Source organism: Vulpes lagopus, chromosome 2 (assembly GCF_018345385.1).
Source record: "Vulpes lagopus strain Blue_001 chromosome 2, ASM1834538v1, whole genome shotgun sequence".
Taxonomy (NCBI): domain Eukaryota; kingdom Metazoa; phylum Chordata; class Mammalia; order Carnivora; family Canidae; genus Vulpes; species Vulpes lagopus.
Genome location: NC_054825.1, coordinates 170,415,723 through 170,441,178, shown reverse-complemented (window position 1 = coordinate 170,441,178; position 25,456 = coordinate 170,415,723). Strand labels below are relative to the sequence as shown.

The 25,456-nt window shown below is 46.9% G+C and overlaps 1 protein-coding gene across 1 annotated transcript in view; it reads left to right on the top strand.

Moving 5' to 3' along the window:
- SAMD4B (sterile alpha motif domain containing 4B) overlaps positions 1–25,456 on the top strand; it is a 39,168-nt gene that overhangs the window by 5,687 nt on the left and 8,025 nt on the right. Inside the window, exons 2-6 of the mRNA XM_041741671.1 lie at positions 8,298–8,700; positions 18,606–19,076; positions 24,110–24,349; positions 25,006–25,115; positions 25,276–25,362. Of these exons, the coding sequence (XP_041597605.1) occupies positions 8,505–8,700; positions 18,606–19,076; positions 24,110–24,349; positions 25,006–25,115; positions 25,276–25,362 (1,104 nt within the window). The 5' untranslated portion in view covers positions 8,298–8,504. The remainder of the gene's footprint in view (positions 1–8,297; positions 8,701–18,605; positions 19,077–24,109; positions 24,350–25,005; positions 25,116–25,275; positions 25,363–25,456) is intronic.

Sequence of the window (25,456 nt, the reverse complement as noted above, 5' to 3'; positions counted from 1 at the left end):
TGATCTTGAAGTGAGACATTCCAATCTAAGCATTGTTTTAGGTGGAGAAAGGACTTGCTGCAAGGGGGGGGGGGTTGGTGTACGGGGGTGGATTTTTCATAGAAACATTGAGGGTGTTCTTGCTGTGTGTCAGGTGCTATGATAGGAACTGAAAATGTAGCAGTGAATAACACAGCCACAGTCTTTCCTTCCCTCATGGATCTTACAATCTAGGCATTTCTGGAAGAGCTGCAGCCTTTGAAGAAATACCTTTCGATGGTATCAAGCCAAAAACTCCTACGGGGGAGATTAGGATGATTGGGGTACATATGAACCCAGATCTGATTGATGAGAGGGAACCAACCATGTGATGATCTGGGGAAGAATATTTCAGATAGAAAGGTCAACAAGGACAAAAGCCCTGAGATGTGTTCAAGGAACAACAAGGAAACCAGTGTGAGGGAGAGGGGGCAAGGGATTAGAGAGGTTGACAGAGGCTAAATCATGTAGGGCCTTGTGAGCCATAGTAAGGAGTTTACGGTTTCATTTGAGAAACTTGGGAAGCTATTAGAGGGTTTTTAAAGCAAGACAGTGACATCATCTGATTTTTTTTTCTTTTTCTTTCTTTCTTTATTATTATTTTTTTTAAGAATGTTCACTGGTTTCTGCAAGGAAAACAGGGGTGAGAACGGAAGCAGGAGGTAGATAAGGGGGCATTACACTGATCCAGGTGAAAAAGGATGGTAGCTTGAATATGGTGGTGGCAGTAAAAAATGAGAGAAATAGAAGTATTTTGGGTATAGAGAAAACAGGACTTAATTAATGATGGGATTAGAGAAAGAGAGAGAAATCCAGGATGATAATAGCTAACAACTCTATGAGATTAGTACTATTATTAAACCTATTTTATGGATGAGAAAACACACAGCAAGGTGAAATCTCTTGCCCAAAGTTACACAGGTAGTAAGTAGTAAGATTCTGTTTCCAACCCAGACAGTCTGGTCCCAGAGCCACTTGAGTTTTGGAAGAGAAAAAGGAGGGCATGTTTAGCCAACATTAAGAAAAAAAGAATTATCAAGACCAGATGAATAGATCTTATGGAAGAGGAAGGGGACCAAGATGATTTAAGAAATTCTGAGTTAGGGGCAGCCCCAGTGGCGCAGCGGTTTAGCACCGCCTGCAGCCCGAGGTGTGATCCTGGAGACCCGGATCGAGTCCCACATCCGGTTCCCTGCATGGAGCCTGCTTCTCCCTCTGCCTGTGTCTCTGCCTCTGTGTGTGTGTGTGTGTGTGTGTGTGTGTCTCTATGAATAAATAAATAAAATCTTTAAAAAAAAAAAAATTCTGAATTAGGGCAGCCTGGGTGGCTCAGCAGTTTAGTGCCACCTTCAGCCCAGGGCCTGATCCTGGAGATCCAGGATCCAGTCCCATATAGGGCTCCCTGCTTGGAGCCTGCTTCTCCCTCTACCTGTATCTCTGCCTCTCTCTCTCTTTCTCTCTCTCTCTCTCTCTCTCTCTCTCTGTGTGTGTGTGTGTGTGTGTGTGTGTGTCTCATGAAAAAATAAATAAAATCTTAAAAAATCTGAGTGGTCCACAGAAAGGTGATAGTTGAATCTGTGGGAGTTGATTCCATTATCAAGTGAGAGCATGCAAGTATAGAGAAAGGAAAGAGTTAAAGATGGGGTTTTAATGAGGAAGACTCAACACATTTAAGTGTGGAATGAGTGAAAGAGAGTAATACATGGGGCAAGGGACACCAGCTTCCTCTCTAGTCCAGGGTTTCCCACAGCTTCCCAGGCTGGGCTTATCCTCCAGGAGGCCCTGCCTGGCTTCTTCCCTCCTCTCTCTCCGTTCCCCAGGACTATTCATACAAAAGCCTCATTCTTGGCTGAGGCAATAGTATGCATATTTTGTGTACATATTTCAGGAGTTTCTGAAAATAATAGTTGGTCTTTACAAAAGAGAAGTTGAGCTCCCTTGGCATCTGACATTCTCCTGTTCTTAGGTCAGGATAGTGAATTAACCTTAGGTAACTAGCCTGTTCTGTTGTTCATGAAGTAGGAGTTCCTCAAAGGCTTAGGTGGGTGCTGTAGAAAGGTTGGGAATGAGTAGGAAGGCTGATAGGACCCCCTTATTTATCCAGAGTTACTGACATTAAAGGGTGTGCCTTTTGCCCAACTTTTCTAGGCAGTGGAAGGGAACTTAGAGGAAGCTGTAACATTCTTAGGAACAAGCAAGAGTTCTAAAGCCAAATTGTCTGGCCTTGAAAATCTCAGCTCTCTGTAGTCTTAGACAAGTGACTTGACCTTTTCTGTGTCTCGGTTTCTCCATCTGTAAAATGATGATAATGTGTGTGTACAGCTGTAGATATGTGTGTAGTATATGTGTATTTCATGTAAATGCATGAAATATAGCATATTTCAAATGAACTCATCCATAGAAAGCTATTCACATGGGGTCTAGAATATGACAAGATAGGTGATTTAGGAAGGCATGCTAAGCATCATGGTAGGTATTTTTATATACATTGTTTCATTTTATTTTTACAACAAGCTTCACTGAGGAGGAAACTGAGTTACTTCCGGAAGGTCAACACAGCAAGTAAGTATCACCAGGAGAGCCCAGGTTTCAGCCACACCTGACTCCACAGCTTGGTTTCTGAATGAGGAGAACTGACTTGCCAAGACATCTCATATCTGTGGGCCACTTCTTGCTGTTTGAAGCTAAGGAAGGGAGCCTAGTGAGCAGTTTTTCCTCGAACCTCTCAGCCAATTTTGGCTTCATTTCCCGCCCTCCAGGGTTGGTTCCAAAGAAGGTTACTTGATCCCTTAGAGACCAAATATGGCAGCAGTAATGTTGGACTGTTTGAGAAGTTTTTGCCATTGGGGTTCCCCTCTAGTGTCTTTCCTCAAAGGCAGGGAGACCAGAGCAGTGGTGAATTCTGTTTTTGTATGGGAGCAATCACGGCTCTTCCAATTCAAGTGATAGAAACACAACTCAGACTAGCCTCAGCCAAAACGGAATTTATTGGTCCATATAACTGAGAAGTTGGGTAAGGAGACTTCAAGCTAGCTGGATTTGATCCAGGTCTTCAGATGTGAATAGGTCTCCCTCTTTGTCCTTTCATCTCTTGATTCTGCTTTTATCTGTGTTAGCTTCATTCTGAGGCTCTCACTGTGAGGTGGCAGAAGTGGCAGCCAATAACATCAGATGTTGCATAATCTGAGCAATCCTAATGGAAAACTTACTTTCCCCAGTAGTTCCAGCAGGAATCCAGTGAAGACATTCCTTAGCCAGTAGATTTTCTGTGTCTACTCCTGGAGCCAAGGAAGACAGTTAATTTTCCAATGGTACTAGAAGATAGGAGTGGATGTTTGGCAAGCAGATCCACCAGAATCCACTAAAGTGCCTTGGAATAGACAGTGCTGATGCCTCTTTTGGCCCATCACGAACCCAGGTCTTCCCTTCTCATTGCTGCCAAGCACCCAGAACAGGAGGTAGCTGAGGACCTTGGGCTCTTCGATGGAAGAAGGCCATTTACAGCCCTCCTCTTCCGTCATCATCCAGACCAAACACCCAGCATCCTTCTCCTGTCCTAAAAGTGACTTTCTCTAAAGCCCCCAGTATTTACTGAGGATTGTCAGAGCTACTGTTGGGCATTAGATCCTCTCTGCCAGTCATGCTTTGAGGGGCTTGAAGATATAAGCCAGAGGCCTGAGGAAAGGATAGTTAGCAGGCTTCTTGTCTTTTCCCAGTTTGTGTCCATCTGGTCCAAGGACGGTAGACCACAGGCTTTGTTTATTCCTTACAGTGGTTCATTGTTGCTGTTTTCACATAAATTTGTTTCCTATGTTTGAAAATAGGGGAATTTTAGGGGATCCCTGGGTGCTCAGCGGTTTAGCGCCTGTCTTTGGCCCAGGGTGTGATCCTGGAGTCCCGGGATCGAGTCCCGCATCAGGCTCCCTGCATGGAGCCTGGTTCTCCCTCTTCCTGTTTCTCTGCCTGCTTCTCTCTCTCTCTCTCTCTCTCTCTCTCTCTCTCATGGATAAATAAATAAAATCTTTAATAAAAATAAAAATAGGGGAAAAATACAAAATAAAAATAGGGGGATTTTATTTAAAAATCCAAATTCTGGTTCTTCTTTTAAACCCTAACAATACTGGACCCACATTCCCACCTGGCACCAGCTGATTACAGCTAAAATAAGTGACTTCCCCCTTCAGACAATGTATGTGCTTTTCAACTCCCCATAGTTCTCATCAGCCTGCTTTATTAAAAACCTGACTTTTGGGATCCCTGGGTGGCGCAGCGGTTTGGCGCCTGCCTTTGGCCCAGGGCGCAATCCTGGAGACCCGGGATCGAATCCCACGTCGGGCTCCCGGTGCATGGAGCCTGCTTCTCCCTCTGCCTGTGTCTCTGCCTCTCTCTCTCTCTCTCTGTGACTATCATAAATAAATTAAAAAATTAAAAAAAAAACTTTATAAAATAAAAAACCTGACTTTTATCGAGTGTCATGTTGGAGACCCTGCTCTGTCCCACAGCTTTGCCTATAGCATTTGGTTTGGCAAAGAAGCTAGTCAGCAGCTTATTTGGGGGGCACAGTCCTGTTGCTTAGGAAAAGTAACAACCCAGTAAAAGTTTATGGGAAAGAGTGCACAACTTTGGTCTGTTTGTGGATTTGGTCATCTTTTTGCCGTAAATGCTGTTGGCATATCAAACCTCTCGTCACAAATGTTCTCTCTGAAATAGTAACATGTCCTTCTATCTTATGAGTTGCCACCCAGTGAAGGAATCCCTCCCACTCCCAAGGGATGTTCATCTAGCCTCCACTTGACCACTTCCAGCAGCCAGGGAGCTTATTACCTCCTCACATGGCAGCCAGTTCCATTCTTGGACAGCTATATTATTTTAAAATTCTTCCTTATGTTGAGGCAGCTGCTGTCTCCTTGGGGCTGAAAGCCACAAAATGCTGGAGCTGGGAAGGGAAACTGATTTTTTCAGGCATGTGAACTACCACTCATCCATCCTGCATCCAGGACAAACATTGATAATCAATCACAGTGTTCTTTCTCACTGAGCCGGAAAGTAGAATGCAACCTTAAAACTTTTTTTAATAAAATTCTTTAAAAATTATAAAAATAATATGTGTTTACTTACAACTAGCAAAATGCTACAAAATATCAAACACTATGTATAGTTCTGTTATGTTTTATATATTCTGCTATCCGGATCAAGCATGTTTTTAATAGCTATACAATATCCCATTGTGTGAAATGTGCCCCCAATTTATTAATCATTGCCCTTTTTTAAAAATTTTTATTTATTTATGATAGTCATACAGAGAGAGAGAGAGAGAGAGAGAGACATTGGCAGAGGGAGAGGGAGAAGCAGGCTCCATGCACCGGGAGCCCGATGTGGGATTCGATCCCGGGTCTCCAGGATCGCGCCCTGGGCCAAAGGCAGGCGCTAAACCACTGCGCCACCCAGGGTTCCCAATCATTGCCCTTTGATGAGTATTCCTATTCCTTCATTTCTTGAGGATCCTTCTCACCACAATGCTGCAAGCAGCCACTACCAATCATTTGGAGTTAGCCTGTGAGGTAAAACCCATTTGTCGTGTCTGATCCCGTCTAACTCCTTATCTTACATATTACAGAGAAGGGAAGCAGAGTAGCTCAAAGATTAAAGTGAATCAGTGTCTGGAGCAAGACTAGAACTGAATTTTCTTGACTCTCAACATCTCCCATGTCGCCTCTCACTTATAGCCACCTTCCTTTGTTCTCCTCTGGAGTAAAAAAAAAAAAAAACAAATCTAATTCCTCTTCTGTGTGCTACCCTTTCATATTCAAAGTCAGTTATGTCATTCCTTTTGAGTTTCCTCTTCCCCTGGGGAAATTTCCTCAGTGCCTTCAAATTTTTCTCTTAGGACAAGGTTTCTAAATCTGTTTATCATCCTGTGGGCCATTCCTCCTATCATCTTCTCACCTTGAGGCTGTAGAAATCCCAAGTGTGGCTTCCATGCTCTTCACCTTTATTCATTGTTTCAACAAATACATGTTGAGCATCATCTATGTGCCAATCACTGTTCTGGCACTGGGTGACCATATAGCTTGCTTTTTGATGGAGAAACAACAAACATAAATAAGATGAGACCTGAGGGTATGGAATTATATAGAACAAATATCATTAGTGTGACATTCCTTAGATTGGATGATCAGGGAAGCTCTCTCAGAGGAAATAACATTTAGCTGAGACCTGAGTGACAGGTAGGGGCCAACCATAAGTAGATCTGGGGGAAGAGAATTCCCCCAGTGAAAAAGAAAACTTGGAACAAGATGAGGTTGGAGGGGGCACAGGAGTCTTGCAAGGCCCTTTAGGTCAAGATACGTTCAGGTTTAGTTTAGGTTTTATTTAAGTGCAGTGGGAAGTCATTGGAGGATTTAAGCCAGGAGGTAACATTTGATTTCCTTTTATTTTTTTATTTTTATTTATTTATTTATTTATTTATTTATTTTTTTTTTTTTTTTTTTTTTATGATAGTCACACAGAGAGAGAGAGAGAGAGAGAGGCAGAGACACAGGCAGAGGGAGAAGCAGGCTCCATGCACTGGGAGCCCGACGTGGGATTCGATCCCGGGTCTCCAGGATCGCGCCCTGGGCCAAAGGCAGGCGCCAAACCGCTGCGCCACCCAGGGATCCCTTGATTTCCTTTTAAAAATTTTTTGAAAAAAAAAATTTTTTTTTTTGAGGGGAGGCGCCTGGGTGGCTCAGTGGTTGAGCATCTGCCTTTGGCTCAGGTCATGATCCTGGAATCCTAGAATCGAGTCCCACATCAGGCTCCCTTGCAGGAAGCTTGCTTCTCTCTCTGCTTATGTTTCTGCCTCTCTCTGTGTGTCTTTCATGAATAAAATAAAATCTTCAAAAAAAAATAAAAATATTTTTGGGGGCATCTGGCTGGCTCAACTATCTGGAAGAGTGTACAGATCTTGATCTCAGGGTCATGAGTTCAAGCCCTGTGTTGGGTGTAAGGATTAATGAAAATAAACTTTAAAAAAAAAAAGTTTGCTCTGTTTAGGTATCCCACAGAGGATCTGCCAGGTAAGTCACATGCATCATCAGATACACCAAACAGCCCTCTTCAGCAAGAGCATGGAAGTTCAGGGAGATGGTAGTAGTTCCCTAAGACCTGAACCCAGCAGGTTCAGTGGGTCTTTGTGTGGAGTTCTCAGTCCTTTGACAGCCAGAGGGAGATGGAGCCAAATGTGGTTTGGGGATAGAGCCAAGGCACTGGTTGCAAGAGAGACAGGGAAATGTGAGCGGAGACCTGGAGCTCAAGACACTTAGAAAAAGGCTTCAGAGTAGTGTCCAGAAATCAGTCAACTGAAGAATAGGTCTGTTGTCTGCCCAGTTAACACAACTCCTGTATAGTTCCTGTCTAAGGAATTTGGACACTTCTTGGGAGTTTTTTTACTTTGGATGTGACCCTTCTCAGGTTGGCATCCTTTGTGCTCTTAGGAGCCTGGCTGACAGTCTGGCATCTTTGGAAGCCAAGGGGACCTCCTAACCCAGGGGGCTTGGGTCAGGAGTAGCCTTCAGGGGATTGAAGAAGAGGTCTGGGGAGACTCACCTCAGAGCAGAGAAGAGTGAGATCTTAGCACAGCTGCACCTTTTCCAGAGTGAAAGGAGGTGAGATTCCCCCAGCCTGTTGAAAATCTTTGAAAAAGCCTTTGTGCATGTCCTTACCTTTGGGCACTGAGGAAGTTACTGATCAGTTAGCTATTTGCATACTCTTGATCTCCACTGGAGTTACCACCCCATCATCCACTTACATCTTAGCTTTGTGAGTCTTAGATTGAAATAATATAAACTCTATGGTATCCTCTTAGCAGGTGAGCAGTCACTCTTTTCCACTCTCAGAAAGGGTGGCCAGAGATCAGCAAGGTCAAGGCATGTGCTGGAGGTCACATGTCACCTGGGACCAGGTCTCCATTAACTCAGATCTTTTTCTATAGTGTACTGTCTCTTCTGTTTCCCATTTCTGGAAAATCCTACCAACTTACTCTGCTTCCTTTAGCCCTATAATAGCCAGGCCCTCTGGGCAGCATCTTCTTAGTCTCTCTGAGTCCTAATCAAGCCTTTTCTCTGAATCTGGAGACTAGAAGAAAAATTAGTTTAGTATCTGGTAGTGGCTTCATCTTTTTCCCCAGGGGCTTAGCAGAGCAGATACTCTGAGAGAAGCCTCCTTATCACCTCAACCCACACTAACCAGGCCAGCTCCAGCCTTTTCATTCTGTCTGACCCCCTTGCTTCCTTTTCTAGGAGCCTGGAGAGGTGTGGCTGGACCAAGACCTCCCCCGATGTGAGCAGGTTTCCTCCTCCCCCCACTGCCCGTTGCCAACACGCCAGGGAACATCCTCAAGCCCTGGCCCTCAGGGGAGAGGTAACAGGAGCCCTGAGCCGAGACCATGTGACGGCGCTGGCCCTCGCCACCGCCGTCCCCCCCACCCTGGCCCTAGGCCCGGCACCATGATGTTCCGAGACCAGGTGGGCATCCTCGCTGGCTGGTTCAAGGGCTGGAATGAGTGTGAGCAGACGGTGGCCCTGCTGTCACTTCTGAAGCGGGTTACTCGCACCCAGGCCCGCTTCCTGCAGCTCTGCCTGGAGCACTCACTGGCGGACTGCAATGACATCCACCTGCTGGAGTCGGAGGCCAACAGTGCTGGTGAGTCTCTACCCCTAGAGACAAGGAATGGGACGAGGAAAGGGAGACCTGGAATGAGCAGATGTCAGAGGGCTGAGGAGGCCCACCCCCACAATGGTGCTAAGAAATGTGGAATGGTGGGTTACTGGGGAGGTCAGTATGAACTGGAAACAACCCATAGCAGAGGAAAAATTCTATAGGGTAGCCTATCTATGTGACAGAGGAGGAGACTAAAGTCATTACCTATGAAAGGGGGTTGGAAGCTGAGCAAATAATTCATTTCTCAAGCTGTAAGACACCAGAGCTAGGAGGAAATTTTAGAATTCTTCCAAAATGTATGTATGTACATGTATTTATGTATTTTAGAGTTCTTCCAAAACTTTTCTTTACTCCCAAAGGTAAGTTGGACTTAAGGCATAAATAGCTTTAAGAGAGTTTTGAATTTAGATATAATCCATATCTGTTCCGTAAGCACTCAGTAGAGAGGTACTGAGGTTGGTGTTGGGATGGCTGAGCTAGGCTTCTCTAGAACCATCTGTCCCAAGAGACCCAGTCATAGACAAGAGTCAGGCCAGAGAGCCCTCTCAGGGGACACTGCTGAAGCCATTCTGGTCTCTAGGCCTCCACAGGGCTGGTTGAAGAGTTCTTGACCTCAGCGTTGGGTGAGAGAACTGGAGGCCAAAGAAGGCAAGTCACGTGTACCTGAAAGCTACCAGAAGGGGACCCAGGGGCTCTGTGTCAGGGCATCCAAATCCTTCCCACCTTCTTCCCCATGATAATAGTTCATATTGAGCCCTTAAAACAAGCCAAGTACTGGCTTTACTTGTATTTTAACTTTGTTTTTTTTTTTTTATTTATTTTATTTATTTATTTATTTATTTATTTATTTATTTTTTAAATTTTTTTTTTTTGTATTTTAACTTTGAAAGTAGTCTTTGGTGGCTCTAGAGTTAGACTGTTTATCTTTTTTTTTTTTTTTTTTTTTTTTTTAATTTATTTACGATAGTCACAGAGAGAGAGAGAGGCAGAGACACAGGGAGAGGGAGAAGCAGGCTCCATACACCGGGAGCCCGATGTGGGATTCGATCCCGGGTCTCCAGGATCACACCCTGGGCCAAAGGCAGGCGCCAAACCACTGCGCCACCCAGGGATCCCTAGTTAGACTGTTTAAATCCCAGTTCTGTCTTTTGTGATATAATGAAATAATTTTTCTGAGCCTTGGTTCTTCATCTTTAAAATCAATACATTAACTATGCTCACCTTCTAGGGTAGTTGTGAGCTCTGAGAAGAGTACCTGTCATATAGTAAACGCTCAAAAATGTAAATTTTTATTGTCAGTAACTGATTTAGTCCTCACAACAACCCCATGAAATGTTGTTATCCCCATTTTATAGGTGAGGAAATCCACGTGGGCTGCTAAGATTGGGACTGGGGAGCCACAGAGTTGCCTGGCTTCCCTTATCTCCCCAGGTCCATCTGCCTTTCGTAACAGTCACCTCTATTTCTCTGAATTTTTATGTATAAGTCACTGAAGCATCATAGTTATAGGATGAGATGGCTCCTTGGGCCAGGAGTCACATTAGTTTAAGTCCCTCACTGGAGGATGGTGAAAGCAAGAACCTAGCAAGGCTGTGGAAGGCTCAGAGCTCAGCAACTTCACATTCCCCCTCACTCCCCGCCAGGGAAGACACCTCTCTGCTCTCTAGCATCAAGAGCAAGACCTCTTGGTTGTGATATGACTCTGCCCCCAAAGTAGAACTCCTTTGGAGCAGGCCATTGTCTTACACAGCTTTGGCATACATCCTTAACCACCCCATCCTGAGCTGGCAGTTGCATGTGTACTGGGTGTCAATCTCATCTGTATATCAGAACCACCAGTAGTGTTTATTCTGTTTTTTTTATTAGAGCATGTTTAATTTTAGTGTTTATTTTCAAGACTTGTAAAATCAAACTGTCTGAAAGGTAAAAAGTAAGGTCTCCTCCCTTCCATACTTCCATATTGCCAGCTTGTGTATGTTTTGTGAGATAATCTGTATGTGTTAAGTACACATATTCTCCCTTCAACTGCTTCATTGTTTTGGTCATTTTAATACATAGAGCAAAACACTGTGCATATTAATCAATTTCACTTAATGATGTAACTTGAGGATTTCATATTCAGGATGTATACATGTATATATATTTCATTGTTAGTGGCTGCATTAAAGCTAGAATAGGTAATATTTATGGAGCCCTACCTGGGTATCCAGCAAAGTTTTATCTTTATTACTTGTTTGACCCTCAAAACAGCTCTGTAAGGTAGGTCTTATTGTTCTTTCATTTTATTGATGAGACTAAGTTCTGGAGAGGTTTAGTGACTTGCCTGGGTCATACAACTGGTCAGAGGTGGAACTGGAATTTGACTTTAGAGCTCTTACTCTTGATCAGTAAGCTCTACCATGTGGTATGTTTGGTCTTGCTCTTACAAACAGTGCTGTAATCAGTACTCTTTAAGCATCTCTAGGATAAATTCCTAGAATTCTGTGGAACTGCTAGTTTGAAGTGATATGCGTTTAAAATACTCAGTGGCTCAGTCAGTTAAGCCTCTGACTCTGGATTTCAACTCCGGTTATGATGTCAGGGTGGTGAGATAGAGCCCCATGTTGGGCTCTATATGCTCAGCACAGAGTGTGCTCCTCCCCCTGCTCACCTGCGCACAAGGGTGTATGTGCGCCCCCTTCCTCAAACAAACAAACTCTCTTTAAAAATAAATAAATAAATATCTCTTTTATCACATTGCCTTGAAAGATATGATACACTTTATACCAAGAACTGAGGCCCAACCCAGGTAGTTTGCTTTGGGATTTGGGGAGTAATGCCTCGCCGGGGTTAAGAATTGATAAGGAATAAATTCACCGGTGAATGAAAATATGAAGTAAGGTTTTCAGCCATAGCTCCATGTCAGATGGTGAGAATATTACAAGCTGGTACTTAGATGGAGAGGTAGGGAAAACTTAGAATGCAAGAAGCGAAAGGAGGATGATGGTGCATATTAGAGTCGGCAAGTAGCATGCCAGGAGTAGAACAGAGCATGCCTGGAGAGAGAAGTGATCACAGAGGTAAATTCTATAGAGCCCTGAATGCCTCTTTCATTTTTTTTTAAAATTTTTTTTTATTATTTATTTATGATAGTCATACAGAGAGAGAGAGAGAGAGAGGCAGAGACATAGGCAGAGGGAGAAGCAGGCTCCATGCACCGGGAGCCCGACGTGGGATTCGATCCCGGGTCTCCAGGATCGCGCCCTGGGCCAAAGGCAGGCGCCAAACCGCTGCGCCACCCAGGGATCCCCTTGAATGCCTCTTTCATAATAGACAGGGCGGGGCTCCAAGACCAAGGAGCCCTCTGTCACCTGCCTTGGTCCTACCAGCAAGTAGAACAGCCTCCTTGCCTTATTTGTGAAGGAGGAAGCTACTTCCAAGGCCTAGAGGCCTGCCTTGTGGGAAGAACTATGCACCTTCTGACTTTTTCCTCTTCCTTTGTTCATTATGGCCTTCCCATTCCCTTGTTTCCCAAACTTGCATCACCATCCACCTCATCTGGGGGGTAGTGACTGTTAAAATCCAGTCCCTTACCTACCACCAGCCAGACCCAAGTCAGAATCCTGAGGGGATGGGCCTGGGAACACAAACCTAGGTTCTGCTGACTAGGCGGTTTGAGAGTTGATATTCTGCTGGATGATTCATTTGGCATGGGACTTAAGAATAGGAGTCAGGACATCCAGAGTTCTAGATCCATCTCTGCCACTAACACCTCTCGTGTGTTGGACCCGCTCCACCCCACTTGAGCCTGAGGATCCATATCTGAAGAGTGAGAGGGTTCTAGATACTCTCCAAGCGCCTCTTGGGTTCTGAAATGACACACCAAAGAAGGTAGAGCCATAGCCAAGTATATTACTTGTTTTGGAGCCCAGTACATTCTTCTAAAAAAATACTTCTTAATATTTTAGGAGATGGACACTTCAGAGAATCTGTTCCCCCCCCACCACCACCAAGATGTACACTTATTCCACAGGTCAAATCTTGAATTCAGTTGGTACACCAATCCCCAGGGAAGAGTTGCCTCTTATAGGATCTAAAACTCTAGCTTTTTAGATTCTTTCAGACCAGGGTGGCTGAACAGTGAGGCAGATCCTCTGCCATTTTCTGGGTTTGTACTCTGTGTCCCAACCACTCAGCCCTGCCATTTCCTTCAGTTCTCCCACGGGGACGCTGGGTCCACACTTGGGTCAGAGCTGCCCACTGCCCTTCTTTCTCCTCAGGAAGGTCAGGGAGTGCAGAGGGCTTGATCTAGGCAAGTGGGTCCCAACCCACGCTTCATGTCAGAATCACTTAAGGACTTTATAAAAATAATCTGAGGCCTGGGTCTTATCCCCAGCAAGTCTGATATTTTTTAAGCTCTCTAGTGGGCTCTTGTGTGCATCCAGTAGAGAACCACTTGTCTTAACACTGATACTGATTCTGGGTGGGCCTGGGAAGCTGGTGAGGGTATGCAGCCTACTGGGAGTGGGGAGTTGGGGCTGTGGAAGGGGGATCTGGTCTGGGCTATTCTTTTCTCTTAAGCAACTGGAAGGATTTAGGGAAGTCCCCCAGCTCAGGCAGCCAGTATTGGTTTCATGGAAGCAGAATCTGAAACAATACCCAGGAAGAGAAAAACAGTACCCTACAGGTCTCTGGAACAGGGAAAGAGAGACTTCAGCTTTCCCTTTGCTGTCTTCCCTATTCCCTTTCCAGTGCTATGTTCCCTGCCTGTTTGGAGCTATAACAGTAATCCTGGCTCCTTCTTTCCCCCTATGCTGACTTGGACCAAAAGGGTAGAGCCAGGGAAGCTGAAATCCCCTTCCCTCCCTGTTCCTTCAGCTTCCTGGGCCACATTTCCTGCATTTCTTTCCTCCTCCTGTCCTCTGAGTCAGAGTCCCTGTATCCAGCAGGTTTAAACTCCTCCCTCTCTGGCTCACTGAATCTGGGTGGGGAAACTGAGGTCAGGAGGGGGCCGAGGCTGAATGAGTCACCAGAGCTCAGCTCTTATGTCTCCACCCTCCCCTTTCAAGCTCTACTAACACAGTTCATCAAACAAAAATGTGAGCCCCCTGGCCCTCCCCCTTGTTTGTGCGAGCTGGGGTGAGGTAGAGAAGGGCGTGTTTGCAGCCAAACCCCAGCCCCTGTGACGAGTGCCTGAGGCTGCCACGATTGTTGCAACAGCCCAGCACATAAAAATGGATTTGCTCTTATGGCAGTCTCCAAGATATATTTGGCTCCTATGATTTTCCAGGACCCAGGGTCATGAGGTACTTCTCTCTGGTCACCTGGCTAAGGAGGGTACTCATGGACAGTCTCTCTGGTCCTCTCCATGCCTGCAGAATCCAGGTTTGCAGCTTGGGGAGAAGCAGCCATTGGCATCATGGCATTCCCCAGCCCCCTCCCCCATCCGCCCACCTCCAGCATTTCATCATTGCTTATTGTGCCTCTAGCTCAAAGGAACCAGAGACATGTCTGTTTTTGGTAAATAACTGCATGAAAATCCCCACCCCTGTTGGGAATCTTAAGGGGGAGTCCCAGATGTGCCCTTCTATGTTAACTGCTCCCCACAGCCCCAAAACAATGTGGGCTCTAGATCTTCAACCAGAAGCAATGGCACTAATAGTTAAAATGCATGAAGTACTTAACACATGTCAGGTGCTTTGTACAACTGTCCCATTGAATCTTTACAACAACCCTGTGACATAGGGTTTTTACTACCCTTGCTATACAGAAGAGACCAGGTTCAGAGACGTTAAAGGACTGGTCAACAGTTATGTTGAGCTAGGTCATAGAAGCAGAGGTAGATTTTGAATGCAGGCAGGTTTCCCTTTTGAACCTGTGCTCTTACTCCGTATACTCTACTAGGACTTAAGACAGGGTTACCTGAGGTCAGGGGATCCTCGAGAGGGCACATTATACACATACAGACACCACTACTTTCCAGGAGACCATCTGGGTTCAATTGTGCAGGTATTCATTGGGCCCCTGCTGTGCCTCAACTCTGGGCCAGACTTTACTGATCTGAGCAGGAAACAAAGTTTCATCCCCACCCGTCATCTGCAGCCCCAGCTGGGCTCACCCCAAGGGGCCTGAGGCTGCGCAAATTCCTTGGACCAGTTCCAGTGCTCACTGATGCTTCCCAGTCATGGGAGGCCCGCCCTCCCCACCGCACCGCTGCACAGACACATGAACACACATTTCCCCAGGGTCAGCCTCCAGTCGTCCAAAACCACTCTCTCCTTTCTCCGTAGTAGAACAAGGTCCTTCATTGAGCCCAACCCTTGGGGCTGTTCTGTCACGTCCCCTGGCAGTACCAGAGGAGAAGCTGTGTCCCGTAGCTGGGGTCCTGGCAGTATTCTGAGGTGGGGGAGGGACTAGACAAGGCTTCTCTCTGTCCCAGATGCCTCTGGCTACCCTTTAAGGCCTAAACAACAGCAATTGAGAACATCAGGGTAGGGCTGGTAGGGGGTATGCTGGAGAAAGGAGAAAAACACCAATCACTGAGTCACATAGTAAGTGCTTACTGTGGGCAGACTGTCAGGTGCTTTACGTGCATTGTCTCCCTAAATCCTCTCAGCCCTCTAATCCCCCTTTTGCAGAGGAGGAAGCATATTGCCCAGGCAACTGTATAACACAGCTCAGATGCGAGTCTTTGACTTTCTGTCCCTAATCTTCATCACTGTATTTCTTCTTCCTTCTCATCAAGAGCAAAAAAACTCTGGGATTAAGTCAGGAAAATGGGGTACCAGGATGTTCGTTCCTTTGTGATTGAGTGCCAGATGGAGGTAGGAGGGTGGGAAAGGTGAAGGCTTCCTGATGTCAGAAAGGCCTGTCCCACCTTGGAAACATCCTTAGATATGGAGATGACCTAAGAGTCAGCCTTGTAGTCATGGGAAGCTGATTCAAGAGAAGATCGAGGAGATGAGGTTTCCTAACCTTGAGTGGCAGGTCCTGCTTGAGATCTGGAAAGCCTGGGACGGTGAAGGGGTGGAGATCAAGAGACTTGGCATTGGAGAACTAGTATAATGTTGTGGGTAAAAGTTCCTCCCACTTCCAGAGGTTGACAGACCTGGGTTCAGTTCTTGGTCTGTCGCTTTGGGGAAGTGATTCCACCTCCTGGAGTCTAGTCCCTCATGTATAAGATGGGGATGTTAAAAGAGGGTTGAGGTGAGGTTCTTAGCGCAGTGTGACATATAGTCATGCTCAATGACGTATTGACATATAGTAAATGCTCAATAAATGCTACCTGTTACTACTATTACTGTGTAATATTACTGTTCTGTTTTGGCCAATACTATGGGCATAACAGGAATTGATGACTTTGCATTAATGGATGAATCCCTGGGCACTTGAACAGAGCTTCTCTAGATAGCTTAGAGCAGAAAGTCCCAGGCCAAGAGAATGTGAAGTTATATGGCCAGGAGTTAGGAGTTGTGTGTAATTCATTTTCTTAGAGCTACAGATTTAAGGAGAATTAGAAATTTATGTGAACTTCTAGACCATAGATTTCCACACAGGTCATTAAGAGAAAGGGATGGGGACGCGGACGCCTGGGTGGCTCAGCGGTTGAGCCATCTGCCTTTGGCTCAGGGCATGATCCCAGAGTCCCAGGATCAAGTCCTGCATCAGGTTTCCTGCATGGACCCTGCTTCTGCCTGTCTCTGCCTCCCTCTCTCTCTCTCCCTCTCCCTCTGTGTCTCTCATGAATAAATAAAATCTAAAAAAAAAAAAAAAAAGATGTGTGAACGGGTATTTCTCACGGTTTCATGCAAGGCTCCCTGTAAGAGGAGACCAGTGGCCCTTGGAATCTTAAGCCTTTAGGAAGTTGGGTTGAGACACGGTCAGACGCACAGGGATCCAGATCAGGGCTCACTGGAAATCTATAGATGCCTAGAATTCTGAGGCTCTTTATATATGTCTGTTCCTCTCCATTTCCAGGACCAGGAGTGGGCATGTGGCTTTAGAGTCTCTGTGGGTAGGACGCCTGGTTGGCTCAGCGGTTGAGCATCTGACTTTGACTCAGGGTGTGATCCTGGAGTCCTGGGATCGAGTCCCACATTGGGCTACGTGCATGGAGACTGCTTCTCCCTCTGCCTAATATCTCTGCCTCTCTCTGTGTGTCTCTCATGAATAAATAAAAATAAATAAAATATTTTTTAAAAAAAGAATCTCTGGGTATTTGAAAAGAAGGAGCCACGTTAAGATATAATAACCGTGATGTTAGATAGGGCAGCTAATATTTGCTGAGGACTTTGTGTTATGGTCTCACTTAATTCCTAGTAGCTCTGCCAGGTAGGAATGATTCTGACCCGCACTCGACAAGAGAAAGTAAAGCTTTCTTGTGAAGTTACCACATTTGCCCAGAGTAACATAAGTGGGCAAGGTGGGAATAAGCCACATCTCTGCCTGTTCTTTTTCATCACTCACCCCTCTGAGGTCCTAGCTCTGTCTGGTTAGAGCCAGCTCCTTTGCCCCTTCCCAGGACCTTACCAATAGCCCAGTAGCTCATCTCTCAGAACACCCTTATTTGCGAATCGTCATCCTGGCTAAGAGTCTGAGCTCACTTGCCCAGTGTGGAGGATGTAGTTGGTCCCAGTCCTTGATCATTATCTCTTTTCTCAAGTATTGGTATTCTTTGTCCCTTTCCTTTGCCTTGTCGGCATTTTCTCCCATCCTCCACTCCATTGAAGTGGTAACAAGGTTTTCAAGGAGGATAGTCAGACCTGTAAGGGTTCCTTCCCAAGGCCTCCTTTATGTGGCCAAGTCTTGGGGAGTACCCTTCTGGATCAACAGGTGCAACCTGGCTCATCTCTACAGAGAGACTTAGGCTCTTAAATTGTGGGATGGAAAAAAGACATCACAGATCACTATGGCGTGGAGCAGCAGGGAGGCTTCCCAGATGAGGGCAGATTTAGGCAGTCCATTAAAAGATCTAGAATTTGGATGGCAGAAAGAAGACTGTTGCCAGCTCAAGCCTTGGATCTCAGAGTGAGTGTGGAAACTTGAATGAATGTGATCATGGGGAGAGCCCCACAGAAGGTGGGAAGGTGGGGGTATCCTAAATCTTTATCTAGAGGACTAGGATGTGGGAAGTACCCTAAAAATGAAGGTGCTGTTGGCTAGGAGTTGTTGAACTGAAGTCCTTTGGTTGTGGTTGCCATTGTGACATCTTGGTATGCTTTTAGGAAGAGAAATCCATGTTGGTGAATGGGAGCCAATTGGAGGGGGAAAATCTGGAGGCAAAGAGACCAGTTTAAAAAAAAAAAAAAAAACAGCAAGCAGTTAGTAAATACATTCTTTCTATAATCATGGTCACTTTACATTCTTTATTAGCTCTTTGGCTATCAGAGCAACACTGTGAATTGGGTAGTGTAATTTTCTCCAAAACTTTTCAGGTGAGGAAATCACTCCTCAGTGAGATTCCAGGTCTAGCTAATAAGTTGGAAGGTCCAGACTGTGCTTGCTTCCAGAGCCCAAACTACTAACCATCATATTCCATGGTCATCTCCTGTCAGGAAGGAGGCTCTTTTGATAGGGTGAAGGGGGTGTGCATAGAGGCCATGAAGATAAAGAACGCAAATATAATGAGAAGAGCAGACCTGGGGATGGCAGGAGGAGCTCGGATTCCAGAGTAGTAAGTTTGGCTAATGGGGAGCCACAGCAGGTGTTGGAGAGTAGGAGTGATGTGGAACCAGGAAAAATTACTCTGGAAATATGGTGAGTGCGTTTGGTATCATCATTATGAAGGGCAAGCTAAGGGGTCATCAAGGGAGAAGAGATTGGAGTTGAGGGGGCAGGCCATAGGCACCACTCCTGGGTAGAGTCCCCCACCCTGGTTCCCCTGACATTTCCTTTTGTTCCCTCTGCAGCCATCGTCAGCCAGTGGCAGCAGGAGTCCAAAGAGAAAGTGGTATCCCTCCTGCTGTCCCACCTGCCCCTGCTTCAGCCAGGCAACACGGAGGCCAAGTCGGAGTACATGAGGCTGCTGCAGAAAGTGCTGGCCTACTCGATCGAGAGCAATGCCTTCATCGAGGAGAGCCGCCAGCTACTCTCTTATGCCCTCATCCATCCAGCCACCACACTGGAGGACCGCAATGCACTGGCCCTCTGGCTGAGCCACCTGGAAGAGCGACTGGCTAGTGGCTTCCGCACCCGGCCTGAGCCCACCTACCACTCACGCCAAGGCTCAGATGAGTGGGGGGGCCCTGCAGAGCTGGGCCCTGGGGAGGCTGGGCCAGGCTGGCAGGACAAGCCACCCCGGGAAAATGGACATGTGCCCTTCCACCCATCCAGCTCAGTGCCGCCAGCCATCAACAGTATTGGGAGCAACGCAAATGCAGGTGAGGGAGTAGGGATCCCAGGAGGTCATGCCTACTTGGAAAAGGTCAAACTGGGCTCTCTCTCTACTTGCTCTTTGGCCCTGGGCAAGTCACATAAATCTGTCTGGACCTCAGCTTTATGAGGCAGTTAGAGGTTGTAAACTGGCTTTGTGGGAGCCATATGTGACCTACAGACGTGTTTTGTTGAGCCCAAACTCAGTGAAACTTTGGTTTTGTCTTTATGTTTGATTTATTAACTTATTTTAAAAGTGTATTTATTCCCAAGAGACACAGAAACAGAGATAGGGAGAAGCAGGCTCCTCACAGAGAGCCCAATGTGGGACTTGATCCCTGGACCAGGATCACTCCTTGAGCCAAAGGCAGATGCTCAACTGCTGAGCCACCCAGGCGTCCCTGTCTTGTTATGTTTTAAAATAAATTTGATGACATAAGAAATTAGGGATTTTCCCCTAAAGATCCAGATTTCAGTTTCTCTTAAAAAGTTAAACCTGGCAACTCAAGCGCCGTAATCCTGTAGTAACAATAAGATGGGGTTGAATATTGACCACCCCTTAACACCCTGCACATGTGCCCCAGCCTCTACCCCCATCACCTTCCTTTGGGCATATCTGATACCTACTGGGCCTCTGAAAGCCTTGAGTTAATAGCCATAATCTAAGGTCCTTTCTAGCTTAGACATTGTGGATTTGTGTATATGGCTTCAACTATCAGCACTATTTCTGAGAAATTTGTGTTTGTAAGCCTGTTTATGTAAGATGTAGTTCACGCTGTAAGATATTAGTTGGTAACATTGTTGAGCATTGACTGTGCTGTAAGCACTTTTCTGATATGATCTCATTTAATCCTAGTCGCAACTTTATCCTCAGCCCCATTCTAGAGGTGATACGGAGACTCAAAGACGTGAAGTCATGTATTCAAGGTTATACACAAAACAAGTAGTAGAACAGTCCAAGGTTCAGACCCCAGCAATCTGACACCAGAGCCTACCCCCCTGACCACTACGCTGTCCTCCAACTAAGTGGTCTGGAAAGGGCTGTGTTGGAAAGCACCCCAGATGCTAGGGTGAGCCAGGAGGAGCAGGTGTTCTAGTGAGCTTTTGAAATAATGGTTGAAATGAACAGGTTGAGAGAGAGTGGCATTTCCAAGGCTTGGTGAGGTGATATTACCTGACTCCAGCTGAGAGATTTCCAAGATTTATTTTTTTTTTTTACGATTTTATTTTTATTTATTAATGAGAGAGAGAGAGCGCGCACACAGCAGAGACACAGGCAGAGGGAGAAGCAGGCTCCATGAGAAAGAGAGAGAGAGAGCGAGAGCGCATGCGTGCGCAGCAGAGACACAGGCAGAGGGAGAAGCAGGCTCCATGCAGGGAGCCTGACGTGGGACTCGATCCCAGGTCTCCAGGATCAAGCCCTGGACTGCCCAATTTCCAAGATTTAACCTCAGCATGGATGGCCTCCTTTGGCTGGCTGGTACTAGTTAAAGCAAGCCAAGAGAGAGTGGCGGTGAAATGTCATCCTTGCCAGCAGGTGGGACAAGCCCTGGGTCTCTAGTGCCCAGCTCTGTGGCACCTGGTACACATCCTTGATGCCCTGAGCCTCTTTCCTCAGTTTCCTATGGATGTCCTGGCCACCTGCCTCCCTCCCAGGTGCTGGTAAGAATCGGAGAAAGTGAGGGAAAGGAGGGTATTTCTGGCACCTCTAGCAACCCAAAGTGTGTTAGTCTCAGAGCATCAGTTTCTGGATCCAATTTGGGAAATTATATTAATAACAGTAAGTCAGGATTATTGAGAGTATTCAGTCTTTTTCAAAAGCTGTTCGGAGAACTTTACATATATAAATTCTTTGGCTGAGTCATAGAAAAGTCACCTGCCTTAGGTGGTGTAGCCAGAATTTAAATCCAGGCAGTCTGGCTCTACAGCTCATACTTTTAACTACTATGCTACATTTCCTCCACCTAAAAGTGACCCTCCCATAGATGCTCAGACATCATCAAGGGGAGAGTTTACCCAGGCAGGGTGCCCATACATTTCTTCTCCCCAGTGAGGACAGCAGCTATTAAAGGACTCACTAACCTGGAACAGTGTCAGATAGGGGGGTTGGAACAGAAGAGAGAAAGGAGTTGGGCATTCCAGGTAGAGGACACAGCGTGAAATGAAGGAAGAGGGGCGGAAAATTAGAGTATACAGACAGGTCTGGCTAGGATAGAGAGATGCATAGCAGTAGTAGACATTCATGTTTACCATGTGCCTGCTCCTGTGCCAAGGATGTCACTTAGAAGTGGAGACAGAGGGGGCAGATGAAATGACTTGCCCAGCACCATAGTTAATAGGTGGCAGAGCCAGAATTTTAATGCAAGTCGGTCTTGACTCCCAGATCGCAGTATATGAGGGCCACATTCTGGGGGGCCTTGAAGGATAGGGTGAAGCTTTTAAATTTTTACAGGCAGTTCAGGAAACAGGAAACCATTAAAATATTTTTGAGTGGGGAGCAAGGATTGGCCTGTAAGGGCAGGCAGGGTGGGTTTGGGGTGCTGCCAAAGACAGACCAGGGTTTCTTGGAGAGTGTGAGGCCCTGAATCTCCAGCCGGCATTCCTGTTTTTATAGCTCTCATGCTGTGGCCAGCCTCCACCCCAGTGCCTGGCCAAGCAGGGTTCCTCAGGAACTGCACGATCATTCCAATCAGGATAATTTCCTGCCCTCTCAGCCTGGCCTCCCTCCTCCTTGGCTGAGAAGGGAAGAGGAGGAGGCCATAGGCACCAAGACGGGCCAAAAAAAAAGTCTGTACCGAATTCCATAGGGCCCAAAAGGTGCCATTTTCTGGGAACTCAGACTCTTGGAAGAAACTGTGAGAAGAGGACCCCACAGGGATCCCTGGGTGGCGCAGCGGTTTGGTGCCTGCCTTTGGCCCAGGGCGCGATCCTAGAGACCCGGGATCGAATCCCATGTCAGGCTCCCGGTGCATGGAGCCTGCTTCTCCTTCTGCCTGTGTCTCTGCCTCTCTCTCTCTCTCTGTGTGTGACTATCATAAATAAATAAAAATTAAAAAAAAAAAAAAGAGAGAGAAGAGGACCCCACAGATCACAGGCAGAGATGGAGGCTAGTCTTAGGGGGTGGATCAGTATACTGCTCTCTCTTCAGGTGACTACCTGGCTGGCTAGGAGCATAGATACTGTCACAGACGAAGGAGGTGTTCTGGGGCCTGTACCAGGCTGGTTGGCCTTCCTGGGTTAAGTTTCAGTGGAGCACTGGCAGGAATCCCAGCCTTCCCATCAGAAACAAAGCTAGGGTTCTTCCGTTGCTGCCTCCCAACTCCCTCTGGCAACTGGGGCAAAGTGCTTCTGTTCCTGAGCCTTGATGTTCTTACCTACCCACCAGGGTGAGGCGTTTTAGCCTTGTATCCTTATCTTTTTATATGACTTTGGATACTTTTGAATTCCCTGTGTCAGGTTCAGAGGTACCCTCAGCACCTTTAGAACGGACCGTGGGTGCCCTCCTATTGGCATTTATGAAACTGAAGGCTCTTGTGTATCATGACCTGCACCTGACCCTGGCAATGCTGAAATCATTGAGTGAGGTTGCTATTCCTGCAACTGCTTGAAATTGAGAAGCTTCACCCTATCCTTCAAGGCCCTCAGAATGTGGCCCTAATATACATGAGCCCAGCAAGAGGCAGGCTGGTGATGGAGGCAGTAAATGTTAGGCCTGAGGCAGTAACACAGGGCTTTAGGGAATGCAGAGGAAAGAGTCACAGAAGAGCTAACACTTGAATGAGGAGTGAAGGCTGAGGTGGCTGGCAGGTAAGGGTAGAAGAGCAGTGAGGTAGGCAGAGGGAGTAGTTACAAAGAAAGGTCTGGAAGCTCATGGGAACCTTCCCTCTCCTGAGGATGGTTAAAATCAATTTGGAACCATTTTCTTACCTCAGGAATGGGATGGATGGAGAGTATGAAAATCTTGTGGAAGAAGGCCTGGATTCACCCTGAGTCACTGGACTTCATAGGTGGCTGATTTTGGCTCAGTACAAATCTTTGGGAGGTGGTAAGGCCCAATGACGGGGATGTTGAGGAAGCACTTTAGATATTTAATTCGTTATACGTTTCATTTGTTATTTATTTTACAAATGCTAATGAAGCAGCTCCTCCAGGCCAGGCCCTACTGTAATTACAGAGGATACAATGATCTTTAAGACAGGACAAGTCCCTGTTGTCACAGGTCTTGTATCGTAGCAGGGGTGTTCAGTTAATAAGCATGTAAACGAATAACTAGGTTAAATTATTTCAGGTTGTGGCAGGTGCTGAAGGGAAGATAAATAAGAGTCATATGATAGAGTAACCAAGATTGGTGGGGGGCAGCTACTCAGAGAAGGCCTTGGAAGAGATGTTGCTTGCTTGAGATGAGACTTTACGGAGCCAACTGCTAAGATCAAGAAGACAAGAAGAAAGAGCAAGTGCACAAGTCCTGAGGTTGGACAGCTTGAGTGTTGCAGGAACAAATGAGGGTTGGTGGGGAAGCAAAAGTTAAAAAGGCTTGAACTGAAGGGTAAGTTGGGGGAGATGAGCAGGGCCCAGGTCCCACACAGGGCCTTGTAGATCTGTAGAAGATTTTGAATTTTATCCTCAGTGTGAAGGGAAGTCATAGATGGGATTTGAAATAAGGACTGACTTGGTCAGATTTGCATTTTTAGAAGGATCAACATGGCTTCTGCAAGGTGAATGAACTGTAGGAGGCAAGAATGAAGGCAAGAAACCAGTAAGGGGACTGTAGCAGTAATTCCAGCAACAGACACCAGTGACAGACCCGGGTGCTGGAAGAGAAAGTGGAAAGATTCAGAGATGTGGCTGAGAGCTTGCAGATAGGTTGGGTGTGGGGAATGAGGGAACGAGCAATACCTGGTAGGTGTTTCCCCTCTGATCCCAGGGTCCCCTCCCACTGTTGGATTCTGGGGCTGAGCTGCCATCCATCGCACCAACCGGGGGGCATGATCTCCTGGTCAGATCTCCAAACCTGACCTCTTGCCTCTCCCCCTCTGGCCAGGTCTCCCTTGCCAAATTCACCCCAGCCCGCTGAAGCGCTCCATGTCGCTCATCCCCACGAGCCCCCAGGCCCCTGGTGAGTGGCCGAGTCCGGAGGAGCTCGGGGCCCGGGCTGCTTTCACCACGCCCGACCACGCACCCCTCTCGCCCCAGAGCAGCGTGGCCTCCTCTGGCAGCGAGCAGACGGAGGAGCAGGGCTCCAGCCGGAACACGTTCCAGGAGGACGGCAGTGGCATGAAAGGTACGACAGGGGAGGACAGCCCTAGGACCCTCTGGAGAGAGGCTTCTGCATAGCTTAGAAGACAGAAGGGAAGCTTCCAACTTCCTGTCCCATTACTCTCTACCCTACTGTAGGCAGTGTCAGGTCTGAGGGGAGTGAGTCCCTGCCTTTAGGGCTCTCATCTGCAGAGAGATGCCTATAGGCCCTGGTCTGATGAGGGAGAAACCCCTGCCCTCAGACACCCCAGCCTGACACAGCAATAGCTGATGGAACAGCGGTTCCAGGAAGACTTTTAGGGACATCAGTGAGATCCTTCTAATATATATCCAGTCAAGCAGCTCAGAAGGGTCAGATGTCCTGATATGAGGGAAGGCCGCCTAGAAGAGTGTGACTGGGCAGAAGAAGAAGTGGCTTATGGACCCTTGGCTTTTCCCCACTCCTCCCAGTTTTCGGCAGTTTTTAATGTTACCTCTGGTAACATACTATACACATATTCCACCCCCGCCTTCAAGGTGGAGTTCCATGGGGCTCAGGAGAAGGTGGGCTGATGTTGGGGCCTCGGGGTCCCGCCATGTATGGAACATTAAAAACTACAAAACACTGCTCCCTCCCATGACCCTTCCTCTGCTGTAGTCACAAGGTCCAGACCCCTGACCTCTTGCTCTCCTTTTCTACAGATGTGCCCTCATGGCTCAAGAGCCTCCGCTTGCACAAGTATGCAGCCCTCTTCTCACAGATGAGCTACGAGGAGATGATGACACTGACTGAGCAGCATTTGGAGTCTCAGGTGAAGCCCCAAGGGACCATCAGGGAGGTGTTGGGGACAACACCATTTTGACATTACCCATGCAGCCCAACCCTCTGGTGTCTCTTCAGGCCTTGTTAGGGCACCCCAAGTACCTCAGCTTCTCATTCCAGCTTCCTGTCCCTTTCTGCCCCTACCACAGAATGTCACCAAAGGTGCCCGCCACAAGATAGCCCTGAGCATCCAGAAGCTACGTGAGAGACAGAGTGTCCTCAAGTCCCTGGAGAAGGTAGGACCTGGTATCCCTATCTCCCAGCTGACTTCCCAGTGGCTCTGGGTGGCCTCTCTGGGGGCCTCCCCAGCCCTCGGGAGGCCAAGAACAA